This window comes from Argiope bruennichi, chromosome 10, assembly GCF_947563725.1.
Source record: "Argiope bruennichi chromosome 10, qqArgBrue1.1, whole genome shotgun sequence".
Classification (NCBI taxonomy): domain Eukaryota; kingdom Metazoa; phylum Arthropoda; class Arachnida; order Araneae; family Araneidae; genus Argiope; species Argiope bruennichi.
The window spans coordinates 8,960,050-8,974,938 of record NC_079160.1 but is presented as its reverse complement, the minus strand read 5'-3'; the positions used below and the strand labels follow the sequence as shown (position 1 = coordinate 8,974,938).

The window sequence follows — 14,889 nt, the reverse complement described above, 5'->3', positions numbered from 1 at the left end:
TTGATTGTCTGTTAATCTGCAATTTCGCATGCAGTTAAATTTATTCATAAACGAATGGCTAATTCAATGAAATTCGACATTTGTAACTGCAACTATAATTCTGTTGTGGGAACTGCTGTATCACTACCCACTATGTAATCTGGCCGGCAAGAATTTAATATTTCTTTCCAAACTCGAGAGAGCTACTCTTACTTGTTCTGTTAATTTTTTTTTTTTAATTCTTTTTTGTATAGAATAAATCTACTCTTGTTCTTGTTAAAATGCCGTAACTTTTCTGGAAGTTCTGAACATTTAAGAGGAGGAATCAATTCATACCCTCACAAGTGGTGACCTTTACATTAATACTGTTCAGCTTCGACAGTGGGAATGAATTTTAAACGACAGGTATGTTGCATTCTAAATCCTTTTTTTGTTTTTGATTTCTGATGTTCAAAAGGGATGCCGAAACGAAAGTTGACGAATCTGTTAAGATAGCTCGCGTAGCATTTAGAGCTTCTCCTTTTTAGAAGAGTAATCCTGAATTGTGGTTTCTACAATTAGAATTTTAATTTATCACATCGAGAATTGTTTCGGAAAGCACTAAATTTCAATGTGTTTCTGTTTTGGACTGCGATGTCTTAATTTGTTCCCCTCCTCCTAACACACCATATAGATTGCTGGTTTATTTTCTTAAATTTAATTCCACGCAAAGAATGTTTCCGAATTCTTGAAGTATATTTTCTTTAATATAAGCGTATTTCAGCGATTCCTATGGAAGTTTTCTTTCGATCATAAAATTGATCTAAAACTCGATCATAAAATTGAAAAAAGAAATCCTTCAATCATTTTAAATTTTATATTACGAAACTGCTGCCTTTAATTTGATAACAATAGTAACATTAATTATTTTTTTAAATACGCTCTAGAAATGGAATCCTACTATTTTTTGGCCAGGAATAGTAAATCAATTGAATCATTATTGAAATAGTGTTCAGTGACTATATTTTCCAGTATTCAATACTGATCTTTAAAAAGCTAAGGTATTTTAAGCTATCATAAATTATAGTATGCACTAAATATTTATAAGCAACTGTAAAAGTTTAAAATCACAGCTCGCTCAACCATATCGTCAAATTGTATTTCGTCAAGTATTAATTTCATAAAGAAACAATGAAATTATGTTTTAAATTTCAACAAGACTACAGTTGCAAATCCCTTCTAGAAGTACTATTAAAATTTGGAGAATAATTGATTTAAGCTGATGTAAAACAAGTATTTTTGCATAATAATATTTTCAGAAGTGATCACTGAAAGAAATGAAATTTCGGTTCATTTTTGATTAAATAGAAGTAATTAGTTTTGAAATATTGATTTGAAGTGCAAGTTTCCACCATCGAAAGCGTATTTCATTGAAGTTCGCTAGTATAAAGCCAAACACTTGGACTTGTAATACGCCAATAGACAGACATTCGAATCTCCTCCTTTAAAATGAGTGAAGATACCTGCATAATATATATGTGGGAACTGCTGACAGATCCCGTATCCTGTATGGCGCCATGCTGGTCATGTTGCGTCACGTCATTAATCACGTGATCCTTACCGCCATTATTGGCAGACGAGAGTTGGGTAGTGAGTCTGTAAGACGTACAGCTCACGCTCATGTATCTTTATGTGTATGTTAGTAATGCTTTGTCATTTAATCTTAATAAATATATTTCTCATATTAATGCTGGTCGTTGCCTTTCCCCACATATATTAAATGCGGGGTGTCTCTTTCTTCTGAAAAAAACATCATAATGATATATCACTCAGACTTTATAAAAAAAAATGTAGAAAAATTTTAATGGTATTTCGTTATATTTTTTCAAGAGATGTTTGATGTATGTGAAATTCGAGCAGTTGTTTCCGCTAAAAATTTAAATTGCTCTGATATTTTCGTCCTCCCGCTGGTGTGGCGTGGAAGTCTGGAGAAGGGGTGCCAGGTCAAGTATCGCTCTCGTCATCTGACTGTGGTTCAAAATGACGAGGTCAGTCCCGAAATAGCCCTAATGTTGCTTTAAAACGGGATTCTCTCATGTTTTGGAAGAATCGCCCATAATATACATTTCGATTTATTACTTATTATAGTATGAAACCTCTTTCAAATGCTCTTGAGCATTATAACTATATTTTTATTGCCTTTATAGTAATTATATCGTTTAATTCTTTAGTTAATATGTTAAATAAAGAGATTCATTTTTTGTCTCATTATTCAAAAATCTTTATACTTGATTTTCATATTTAATATCAATCCCTCTCCTCTCTCATCAAAATGGTTTTTTTTTTTTGAGGGAATAGGGTGAGAATGTTGGGATTGGATTTTAAAGAAATGTGGAGAGGGAGGGGACACTGCTCTGGTATTTGCCCCGGACCTCATTTTATGGGTTTGGCTTTGTGTACGAGGCATTCGTCCAAGAAGCGTAGGGGAGAAAAAAAATAATCATAAGATTTGATAATCGGATTCGAAATTTTTATGAAAAGGCAGATGGGTCGTTGATTAGTTCATTCGGCGCGGAAATTCATTCGAGGAAAAATAACATTGCAAGAAATATTTGACAGTTTTCAGCGATCAACTCAACCACTTCAGAGACTTTCGGACATATATAGTTGGTCTTTTTTTAAAAAAATTAAATCTATTACAAGAGAAAAAAAATGATCGGAGAACTGTTCATTACCGAATCTCTCAACAAATCATTGAATACTTGCTCCCATAAAGTTTTACAATCGTTACTTTGAAAGAATTATAAATGCTTCATTTTTATGTGCGAAATTCATGCACTTACTTGAAGAATATAATTACTTATCGAAAAAAAGTCTGGTAAATAAAATATCATGCTTCATTGACTGTGTAAATTAAAAAATTATTTGCGATATTAGTCAAAAAAAGTTTACAAGGCAAAGGAAAAATGCTTTATTAACAATAGACCCAGGATACAAATAGTAATTAAGAGAGATATGTGGCGGTCACTTCTCTACATAATCACCAAACCTTTTGAGGCATTTATCACACCGCTGGACGAATTTATTTAATCCGTCTTCGTAATGATCAGGTCCTTGGATATTGAGCTAGTCCTCGGCACTTTTTTTGAATATCACCGTCTGATATGAACCTTGTTTCGGATAAGTTTTTTCTTCAATGCCGGGAAAAGGAAAAAATAAATAAATCCACGATCAGATAGACCGACAGACAATTAATTGGTTCAAATTTCATGTAATCAATATTTTTGCTGATAAAACTATATTCCTCAGTTTGAGTTTTTTTAATTATGCAGACTTTCTCTAGACCAGAAGTGGGCATTAAGTCGATCGCGATCGACAGGTGGCTCATGAAGACATTTTGGGGTGACCGCCTATACTAAGATTCAAGACGCGCATATTAAAAGAAACCAAAGTTGCATTCATGTGTTACTCATTTGGCAATGTTGATACGGAAGAAATAACTGAAAATATAAATTATATATTCTCTTTATCTTTTGAGGTAAACGAAGTTTTTCTCTTTCAGAATTGTATAATTTTAAAAGCACGCAATTCAGAAACAAAGAAAATCTTTTGGAATCTAATGGACAAAGTAAAATAGACTAATTAAAAAAAAAGCTGCATTTGATTTAACATGGCTTAACTTTGGCTCTGCCTATCTGCGTGAATCTGCATTTTCAACGATGAATATAGTTAAGACAACATATCGTTCCCACCTTGTAGACGACTACTTAGAAATCCAGTGTAAGATTAGCAGCTAATAGTTATACATCGAGATATTCAAGACTGGCGGACAGTAAATAGTCTTCTACAAACTATAACTGAGAAAACTAATTTTAGATGAAAAATGATTTATTTTTGATGTATTTTGAATTGTTCGATATTAAATGTGCCCTTTGATGTTATTATATTTGTGGCTGTTAATATATTTGTGTTTGTATTTATGTAAGTAAGTACCTATTCCATATTTATTATTAAGTTGTAATAAATAATGTAGACCTTTTTTTTTTAAAAAATCTCACCACGCCTACGCCACTGGTTGAACCGCAACACTTTGAAAAAATTAGAAGTAGCCCGTACCTTGGAAAAGTCTGCCCATCCCTGCTCTAAGGTTGTCTCTTGATTTTGTCAAAGGTTGGTGAACATCTGTAGGTTCTTCATTAAGGTAACGTACCAAATTTCATTGGTCTAGTTTATTTCGTTCCTCAGTATCAAAGAAGTTCACAAATGATAGTAATTTTTTTTGGATAGATGGAAGTTTGACGATCTCAGATGCTTCAAAATTTCGAGTTCAAATATTTGACGATTACTATACTTTCCTTTCGCATATTTTGTATACTAGAAGTAAAGACGATGGATGAATTTTAGGAAGCCTCTTTAGTTTTAACAAAAATGTAATGTGCCAAAAATGTAATCATGTTAAAGGAATGCTTATAAATTAAATACCCATCTACCTTTCGTTGATTTAATTTACAATTTTTTAATTTATTTACAACTACCAGGCTGAATTTATAAGTGAAAGACTGAGTTTAAAAATAATTAAACTGTTAAAAACTGGGATGTATTTGACCTTCATATTTGTCTTTGGGGGTTCCCAAGTCAAGTTATTAATGTATTTATCTCTTCAGTGAATGCCAAATATAAAAACGCATTAACCCTTTCTACGCCACAGATATTGAAGGGTAGAATGAACCTTGAAATACAAACGACTCGAATACGGATTTTCTTGGAAGTTTGATTGTTTATTTACAAAATACGATAATCGTCCAGAATTTTCTTTTTTTAGACATATACTTTCGTTTGTTAAATATCAACCATTTCATTGAAATTACTGCAGATATCAACCATTTCATTGAAATTATTGATATCTGCAGAGATATTTTAAATACATCTTTAGCAATAATTGAAAATGAAGTTTTTTGATGATAATAATAGTGAAGAATAAACCTAACTGTTTAAAACATTTAAGGAAAGATTATATTTTAATGTCATAGAACAATTCTGTGATGTACATATATTAATATAATTTATTCGGTTCTGGTTAAAGAATCTAAAAGTTACGAAGCAACTTTGTCGTTTTTATAACATAAGAATCATACTACAACAGAATTGTAATGAAATTTCACAGCAATACCCTAGAAATGAAGAACGCTCAGTGTTCCTTTAAATTTATAAAAGATTTGAAATCGTTGACCCCTATGAATTATAAATTGCCTTGTTTCTCATTTTAATTAATGTTTTTGCTCAATTTTGCTTCTTGTTATTCGAATTTCGTTCGATTCTGGACCCAGAAAAGCAAAAGGAAACAAAACAACTGATTGTGGAAATAATAGAATTTTAAATTTAGGATACGAGATTTGCTCTTATATCTGAGAGTCCATTTGACTACTCTCCATTTTGATGTATCTAGTTTCTATTCTGGATCAAAGCAAGCAAAAAGGGCACAAGATAGATGTTCAGATTTATGTCATAAGAGAATTTGAGTTTCGCTCCCATGATTTATGAGTTAGTCTGCTCATTCATTTTTTCCCTCGGCTGCTGTTCGGATCCCAATCATTCTGATTCGAGACCAAAATATGTAAAAAGAAAGGACAGCATATAAATTGTTTCGGATGACAGAAAACGAACCATTTCAAAATAGAGCAAAACGAATATACACACGAGAGCCAGCGTGCCATTTCAATCTTTTTCTTTTTTTTTCTCCCACATTTCCCTAGCGTTCTTTTACGAAATATTCTTCTTTGTCCCTACAAACTCCCCCTCACCGCGCGAGTACTCCCGGGTGCCTAAAGTAGGCGATGTCTCGTGCAACCAAGGCACCTCCCCACCCCAAAAATAGTCCCTGGCTCTCCCACGCGCGTCCCCCCTAGAACCGTTTTCATATTTGGTGCGCTCCGCTACCCGAAATAGCGCGCAGGGAGCCAACGGCTTATCCCTATATGGCTGAGCGCGCGAACCCGGTCTGCAGACGATTTTTAAAGCCCTGCTCTCCTCCAGATCGTCCCACTCCAGTTCTAGCTTTCGCCAGCTCTACAGCTAGCAGTGTTCTCTCGTGTGCAGACCCGAACTCACAAGGTACATCTCCCTCCTCTCTTTGGATTTTCTTGTGTTCTTTCCTGAGGATAATAACTTTTTGGATAAATCTTAAACAGTGGTAAGACGAAATATCTTGATTTACCCGCTTGGATACATCGAACAAATTCATCCAGCTTTTCGTTAAACATCGTGCGGATAAGAAAGACATCTTTTTTTTTCTTTCTTTCGGAAACGATAATTGAAATAATTCCACTCAGAGGTACTTGATTGCTGATTAATCTGCCCCACTATTGGATTAAAACTTGTAAATTTAAATGAATTCTGTAAATTGGAAGACAACGTTCTGCTTCCACAGAACTAGATCTTTGATTAGGCTCTGAAATGCCAGTTGATTCGTCCTTTCGATAGTGAAAATATGTCCAAATGAGACCTCTAATTAGTTTGCCGAAGGTAGAAATTGGCCAACAAATTTAGATATTTAGATTAAAAGTAACTAAACTATTTCGATTTTTTCAAAGCAATGGATAAGCGCGTCTGTCTACTATTTCCAAATAGTTTGAAATCGGCTGAAAATGTAAACATTTAAAGAAAATAATTTCGAATTTCATTCAGATAGATCAGTGGATATGGATTACAAATCAATCCGCATAATTGAATAGCTAAAAATTAAAGTATTTAAATAAATTTCACAGTTTTGTGAATATAATAGGGTAGCTTTAATATAGTGTACTTTTAAATAATAGTGTTGCAAATTTAAAATTCCAAATTTGTTATTTTATTAAATCCAGCTAATGAATGCAAAATTTTAGAATTTTAATTTTTTGAATAAACAAAACTTCTATATCAAATGTAATTAGACAATCGGTGGAATTTATAATGGATTTTTCTTCTAAATTTCGTTGCATTCTTCAAATTTTTACTTTTTACTTTTAAACTCACCAAATTAAAAAAAAAGTTTAGAAAATAATAATTTTAAACTGATCCTTTGTGGACTTCGCTAATAAAAATTTAAAAACTAACTTTTAATTTAAATGAAATGAGTTGATTGTGTAACCACTACTAAATACTTGACTGAATTCCGATTAGTCTAAAAGAGAATAGAGTCCGATTTTTTTTTTAAAATTCTTATATTAATATTTTAACTAGCAGAGGTCAAATACAGATCTTATAAATTGTAATGATTAGATTTAAATAATGTAGGATTGAATATAAATGATATAAATAATTTGTGGAAAATAACAAATGATAAGTAAGATTTAATGATGCGGAAATCATAATAAATTGTTTTGAATTTTATCTAAAGTACTGTTCGTTATTCAAAACATTGAAGAAAGTTCGTTTGAATTATCTGAAATCATCAATCGGTAACTGTTTCGAGAAATCGTTTGCGTTTAGCAACATTGCCTAAAGAACTTTTTCTCAATTTTAAATGGGAAGGATCATAAGATAATCTTTATATGAATGAAACTTTTTTCCGAATTTCTCTTCCGTCTCATTTAAGAAAAAAAAAAGTAACTGCTGAAATGAGTTAACCGCTTACGCTGGAACGTTTTGAGTAGTCATTCAGAAACAAGCTACGTTAAAAAAAATATTTGGCTTTGACTTAAGTCTGACATAAAAACGTCTGGCCTCCGCGAGACTGTTTTGGGAACGTGAACTGCGCGCAGTCAAGTTCAAAGCCATTTAAGGGGAGGCGGTCGACACGTGCTATTCCTGGCCGCTCTCCAGGGCAGCCCAGGATTCTCCTTGTCCTAAATTAGGCATCGTTCGGGGCCGAACCCCCTCGTGGAAGATCGTCTGTTTTCCTTCCTTCCTTCTCATCAGTTCTCATTTCTATCTGCAGATCAGCCACCATGTGTGACGACGATGTTGCCGCCCTCGTTGTTGACAACGGATCCGGAATGTGCAAGGCCGGATTCGCCGGAGATGACGCTCCAAGGGCTGTCTTCCCTTCCATCGTTGGCAGGCCCAGGCATCAGGTGGGTGAAATGATTAAAAAATGGAATTTTGAAATCCATTCCTGATGGATTCGAATTTTGAAATTTCAGAATTCACTTGTCATTTAATTAAATTTTTATTCTATTCGCACAGTGTTATTTAATGTTGAGAATTAGAACAAAAAAAATCATTTCAAGATTCCATGATAATAATAAATTAAATAATGAAAAATAAAAGTAATCATTTTTAGTAACTAACAAAATTAAGGTTTAAAAAATATAATTTTATTAAAATAGTCAAAAAATTACTTAAACTAATCGAGGGTAGTTGGTTAATGAGCTAAGTGCACCATGATTTAGAAAGCAGCTAGATAATATGCATTCTTATCGTCACTATTATTTAATTCCGCCAGTTTCTAAAATCAACATTTCGTTCAAATGTTTCCTTGTCTGACGTTCCGTACATTTAAATTAATATAAATATGATTTAAATTTTAAATCTGGATGCTTAGTTGCTAGATTAGTCATAAATATGCAGCTAGAATAATAGTAAACATGATCAGTAATTTGAATAAATAATAAACACAAGTTTAAAGACTCTTTGATTCTTTAGCAATTGTTTACAATGAAAATTAAACTTTATAATTTCACTTTTAATAAGTTTTAATAACAGAATATATTTCTTTTAATTACTGAAGAAGGAAAGAAATATATTTATTATAACTAAGTTATTAGATATGATTATCTTCATTTCTTTTCTCTGAATAATAATAAATGATTGTGACTATTTACAAAATAACGTTCTTCTCGTGCGCGATGTCAGTTTCTTTTAAACTGTTACTTAACATAATAAATTACCATTCTGTCGAAGAAAATTCACAAAAATCTAAAATGATATCAGAATGGAATATTTTCAAAAAAGTTATTAGAATTAAAACGTCAAAATTTTTTAATACAATTTATAACTAGTATGTTATTATATATGTAAACTAGAAATTTAAAACCATTTTAAAAATAAGAGAGAAAAAAACTCTTTCATAAAGTATCCTCTTAAAACTGAATCAGCGGGATAATTTCAAAAATATCTTAGATAAGGGCAAAACCTTGCCCACAGAGATTTATCCGTTACTTAGAACAGACGAAATTCAGTGAATTTTAGCAAAATCTTTATTCTTGCAATAACAATCTGATGAAACTCGCCGAAGGGCAGATAATGATGTGCCACTCAATCCCCTGTTTCTTTCTTCCCCCAGGGTGTCATGGTAGGCATGGGTCAAAAGGACAGCTACGTAGGAGATGAAGCCCAGAGCAAGAGAGGTATTCTCACTCTGAAATATCCCATTGAACACGGTATCATCACCAACTGGGATGATATGGAGAAAATCTGGCACCACACCTTCTACAATGAATTGCGAGTCGCCCCTGAGGAACACCCCGTCCTCCTCACAGAAGCTCCCCTTAACCCCAAGGCCAACAGGGAAAAGATGACCCAGATCATGTTTGAGACCTTCAACACCCCAGCTATGTATGTAGCCATCCAGGTAAGTAGAAGGGACCTCTAATCACTATTTCGAAATGCCCGCAGACCTATATTTCTTTTAAATTTACCCCGACAAATAAATGAACATGAATAAAATTTCCAATTAGCATGAGTTTCTCCATATAGAAATGGTATGGCAGGAAACTTCTCGTACCCTCAGCCCATTCAACACTTTTCAGTAGAATAAGTATTTCGCAAAAAATTATATTCTCTATTCTCCAAATTATCATTCCGCGTGAGCCTCCCTTTAATACCTTTCATTGAGGCATATCTCGCCTATGATTTTATCAAGACATCTAGTCTATTGAAACCAGATGGAATAATTCAAAAATTATCAAGCAAATTATTCTTCTTTTATGCAGCCTTTAAAGAAAAATTTTCATCATTAATTAGTTCCTAAAAAAGGATAGTCTCTTGAACATGATGTTTTAATCAATAATAAGGTAAATGGATAAACAATTTCTCAGTTGTCTCTGACTTAGATATCTTCGTTTGGGATCTAACCTTTCCCCCAATTCTCGAAGATTCAGTTTATCAACGAATGTGGGCTCAAATATCTTCTGTTTCAAAACTTGAACTATTTTCGTAATTAAGATTGAATTTCATCTTAAATAGAAGTTATTCAATTTCTGAGAAATGCAAAATTTCTGCAAGCTGTCGGGAATATATTTAGATTTAAAGCTAGCTGTGTGCCGTTCTCTTAGATGACCAATTGGGATGGCCCATTTTCTTCACCAAACCGAAGCCCAATCGAAAACGAATTCATGCAGACACTGAAAGTCCTAAGTCGATAAAAGAAATCATACAAATTTCACCCTACAGTATGTGATCTGTGTCGGTGATGTGTGTGATTACTGACGGCGTCTCTCTTTTATTACAGGCTGTGCTCTCCCTGTACGCTTCCGGTAGGACCACAGGTATCGTGCTTGACTCTGGTGATGGCGTCTCCCACACCGTCCCCATCTATGAAGGTTACGCCTTGCCTCACGCCATCCTGCGTTTGGACTTGGCTGGCCGAGATCTCACAGATTATCTCATGAAGATCCTCACTGAGCGCGGTTACTCTTTCGTCACAACCGGTACGTACTGCAGAGCTCTGGTGATCGCAAAATAAAAAATAAATAGATAAAACAAGGGAGTCCTAAATAGATAATGGGAATGATTAGCTTCCAGGATTAGATAAAATAAAAAAAGTAATAAAATAATGCTTTATTAGCATCATTTAAATTAAGCAAATTTATTTAACTTCATGGTATAATCCAACTTCTAAAACATTAATTGATATTTAAAAACAACTTCAAAGAAGCCTCCAAAATTTTAAAGCAAAATAATGTTTTGAGAATTCTTCAATTATCGAGACCAACTTTTAATGGAAAAAAAAAGGCTTAAAGACCAGTTAAAATTTTTATTAAGGAACTAAATACTGTCAATATATAATTTATTTTTTCAAAAACCTTTGTGGAAAATTAATTATTGATATACTATAATTTTATTTTGCAGAAAAACGATTAGTAATGTTCTTTAATTTTAAGAAACCCTTAATTTTGATCTTGGTTTAAAGTTTTTTGAAGGATGTCGTTTCCGCGATGTTCAGGGGCAGCACGTGACTCGTGTCAGAGTGTGTTTCGACAAATTCTGACCGTCATGTTTTATTTTTTTCTCACTCGCAGCTGAGAGGGAAATTGTCCGCGACATCAAGGAGAAGTTGTGCTATGTCGCCCTGGACTTCGAACAGGAAATGGCCACCGCTGCCTCTACCTCTTCCCTCGAGAAATCTTACGAGTTGCCTGATGGACAGGTCATCACCATCGGTAACGAGAGGTTCCGTTGCCCAGAGGCCCTCTTCCAGCCATCCTTCTTGGGTATGGAATCTTGCGGTATCCATGAGACCACCTTCAATTCCATCATGAAGTGCGACATTGATATCCGTAAGGACTTGTACGCCAACACTGTCCTTTCCGGTAAGTTTCAAACTTGCTTGATTGACTTTTAGTTTGACTTGCTTTAAAATGAAACGAATAAATTTTGAAACATACTTTAATTTTCCATAAGAGCATATAGCTTACTTTAACGAGTAACTGAATTCAAATGTATAGAAATGTATTAATATTGGAAAAATTCGACATTTTTTATTTTTCTTTACATACCACTTTTAAATATTTTGCAAGATGAAACTAATATTGGAATATTCCAGCGCTTACTGGATTTAGTTAGTCTCACTTACATCATACTTCAACAGGAATAAACACAATGTTTAATAAGTTGCTCGAAATAATTAATATTCGAATTTTTCAGTTCTTTCTATATTATTTTACTTAATTTTAAATATTTTATGGAAGTAATTAATATCCAAATATTACAGACGCTTTCGATCTTTCTTTACTTCCTTTTATTTTAAATTACATCTCCTATAACACGAATGTATCCGATTTTACATGTTTTGCAAAAAATAATTTAGCAGTTTTGACACCAGTTGATATATCTACTTTAATCTTTTTGGTTTTTCTAATTCAATGGAGAACTTTAAATTTATCCTGCAAGCTCTAAATGTCTAAATTGAAACTTAGCTCTTAAATTAAATGATAATTTCCAAAGATCAACCAATAATATTTGTTCATTTTTTGATGTAAGGTTGCAGGTGGGATTTTTTATGTACGTGGTCAGCCGATAACAGCGCAATTGAAGGGGGAAAAAAATTTCCCCGACAACAAGAAAATATCCATATTGTAGAATTTTTCGAACTTTAAAAAAATAAATATTGGATCAGTTCGTCTAATTATTTAATTCAGCAATGTTTACTTCATTCAGCTTCTTTACTGACCTCTTACTCTTTTTATACAGTTTAAGTAGATGACATCACCCAGCGTTAGTTCAGTTGAGTCCGTAGAAAACTCCTGTCATTCATCCATGAATGATAGGAGCTCATAATTTTAAGAATCCTATAACCCCAAGAAGCGTGCCGAGACGCTCTCAACCTCAGAGATCGTCCCGGCACGCTCGCCGTCACCATGGGCAGCCTGTGTAACTCTGTTGTTCTTCCGTTCCAGGCGGCACCACCATGTACCCCGGTATTGCTGACAGGATGCAGAAGGAGATCACAGCCTTGGCTCCATCCACCATGAAGATCAAGATCATCGCCCCACCTGAGAGGAAATACTCCGTCTGGATCGGTGGATCCATCTTGGCCTCTTTGTCCACCTTCCAGCAGATGTGGATCTCCAAGCAGGAATACGATGAGTCCGGTCCATCCATCGTCCACCGCAAGTGCTTCTAAGCTTGACGGGGCTTAGTCCGAACCAAACTGCGAATATCAAATTCAAAAGAACTGCTAAGTGTTTTCTTGCTGTCTTATACGAGAACATTGTCCTTTTACTGCTGTACAATAAAGTTTATTTAATAAGCCGTTCATGAGAAGAAGACGAGTCTTATTTCTACTGGAAATGGGCAAACCTCGGTGGGACTGTTCTATCTTCCAAAGGTTATCGCAGCCGCAGGTGGAGGCGTCTCCCCCTCTACTCTACAGCTCTGGCTATCTGAATTCGGATAGAAACGAATGAAATCTTTCAGTTTTTCCCTGATAACCTTCGGAAGACTGGACCACCAAGACAATGAAACTAAAAAAATCAGTATCACTCAAACTGTAACTATCGCAATTGATCTGTGTCTCTCAGATTACAAGGTAAATCAAGACAATTCTAAAGAATTACTTTGAAATCGTATACTCATGATTATATTTATTAAATAAATGTATTTATTACGAAATTGTGTTTTTATCTTTGATGCTAAGACATATACACAAGTATTTGTCAGGTGATTTTAAGATATTAGATATTTTCAGCATTTTAGGGATTAAACAATTTTTTTCACGAAAATAATATTAATTGATCTACAAATACACAAGAAAAAATTGGAATTGCTTATTATATTTTTAAAACTATTTGCAAATGCTTCTTCACTTGCAGATCATAAAAGACCCTTTTGTATTAAGCAAAACAAAAATGTAAGGTATTATTTAAAGCAAAGTACTTAAAACGATAATTTCATCAAGTCTATACAAATGTACATAATTAGAAAATATCCAAAAAGAGATAGAATTATACAAAGTCTGGAAAACATAAATACAGGGCCATTTAATTCTAATATTCAAGATGATTAATGAATAAACTCGAAGAAAAAAAATTTTACTTTAAACTTAGAGAATTAACACGCTTGATAAAAAAAAAAAAAGTCTAAAATGTAAATATCTAAAAAAAAAAAAAAAAAAATAGAGAGAGAGAGAGAGTGATTATAACACTTAAAAAGAAATCTAAAAAGAGATTCAGATCTTTGGTTTGCTCCACAATAGGCTTGATTTATCTGTCCTTTATCTTATCGTTTCGACGATAGCAACAACAATGTGTACGGAAAAAAAATGTTTTTAATATCGCAACACGCGAATATAAATGCAATAACTAAAACAAAAAAAATATTGTCGTAAAATAGACTTAATTTTTTTAATTTAAGGGGAATATGTGTGGAAAATAAAGTTTTCATCACATATTTAAAATAAAAATAGCATAGAAATTGTTATAGTATAATGATGATATATTCCGAAGTTTAGAAGGAAAATGTTTAAGATTAATTTTTAATTGAAAATCAGAAAGAAAATTAATTAGAAAATTCTTCTCATAGCGACCAAAAGGTAATTATATACCATATTCGATTAATGCCCAGTGATCTGCCCTGTGGAGATTTTAAAAAAATATCTATATCATCAAGAAAAATTTCAAAAAAAGTTCAGTTGAGTGAAAAATGGATAACAAAATTTCATCTTTGCAAACATAAAACATTAAATCAAAATGTTTAATAACATAAAAATATCCTTGGAATCAGCCTGATTGTCAGGATAATTCAAAATCGCGACAAATAAAATTTAGTACCTGACTTTCACATTTCGATATATATATTTCTGGGTTTGTTCCGCCAGAGAAAGTCTGTCTGCCCATTTGTGAACATAGCGGGCACATGTAAATAGAATTCAGTGTCGCCAAAATTGCAAATCTCAATCGAGTCTCGGATTCCCAATCTATCGACGGTTTTATCGGAACGCACTAAATGTCGTGCTTCAATACAAAGGGGTATTCATTATAAATGAGTTAAAAAGTAAAAAATAATTTTTAACAAAAATTTTAGGTTGAAAGCAAAAATGTAAAAGCAGGAAATAATGCTAGGAAAACTTTATAAAATACTTTTCTAGAAAATGTAAATTTAATCACATTCGGAACGCCCTTGAAACGAGAAGCTAATTCTTTTGATGTATTAGGGAGTCTTCAAATTAACTTTTCGGCAACTTGCAGAATTACAATGTTAGTAAACCCTCCGAATCCGCACACATATGATGAC

The 14,889-nt window shown here is 33.2% G+C and overlaps 2 protein-coding genes across 3 annotated transcripts in view; both read left to right on the top strand.

Moving 5' to 3' along the window:
• The window catches only part of LOC129988210 (rho-related GTP-binding protein RhoE-like), a 41,657-nt gene extending 37,504 nt beyond the window's left edge, over positions 1-4,153 (top strand). For both annotated transcript variants that reach the window (XR_008785634.1, XM_056096374.1), the window contains exons 2-3: positions 234-384; positions 4,062-4,153. The gene's annotated coding sequence lies outside the window, so the exon portion shown is untranslated. The remainder of the gene's footprint in view (positions 1-233; positions 385-4,061) is intronic.
• A 1,774-nt stretch (positions 4,154-5,927) lies between these two features.
• LOC129988208 (actin, clone 403-like) lies at positions 5,928-12,913 on the top strand. The gene is made up of 6 exons (XM_056096373.1): positions 5,928-6,069; positions 7,874-8,009; positions 9,221-9,508; positions 10,388-10,586; positions 11,178-11,468; positions 12,555-12,913. The coding sequence occupies exons 2-6, from the start codon at positions 7,884-7,886 to the stop codon at positions 12,779-12,781; spliced, it is 1,131 nt and encodes a 376-aa protein (XP_055952348.1). The 5' UTR covers positions 5,928-6,069; positions 7,874-7,883; the 3' UTR covers positions 12,782-12,913.
• Positions 12,914-14,889: the final 1,976 nt, after the last annotated feature.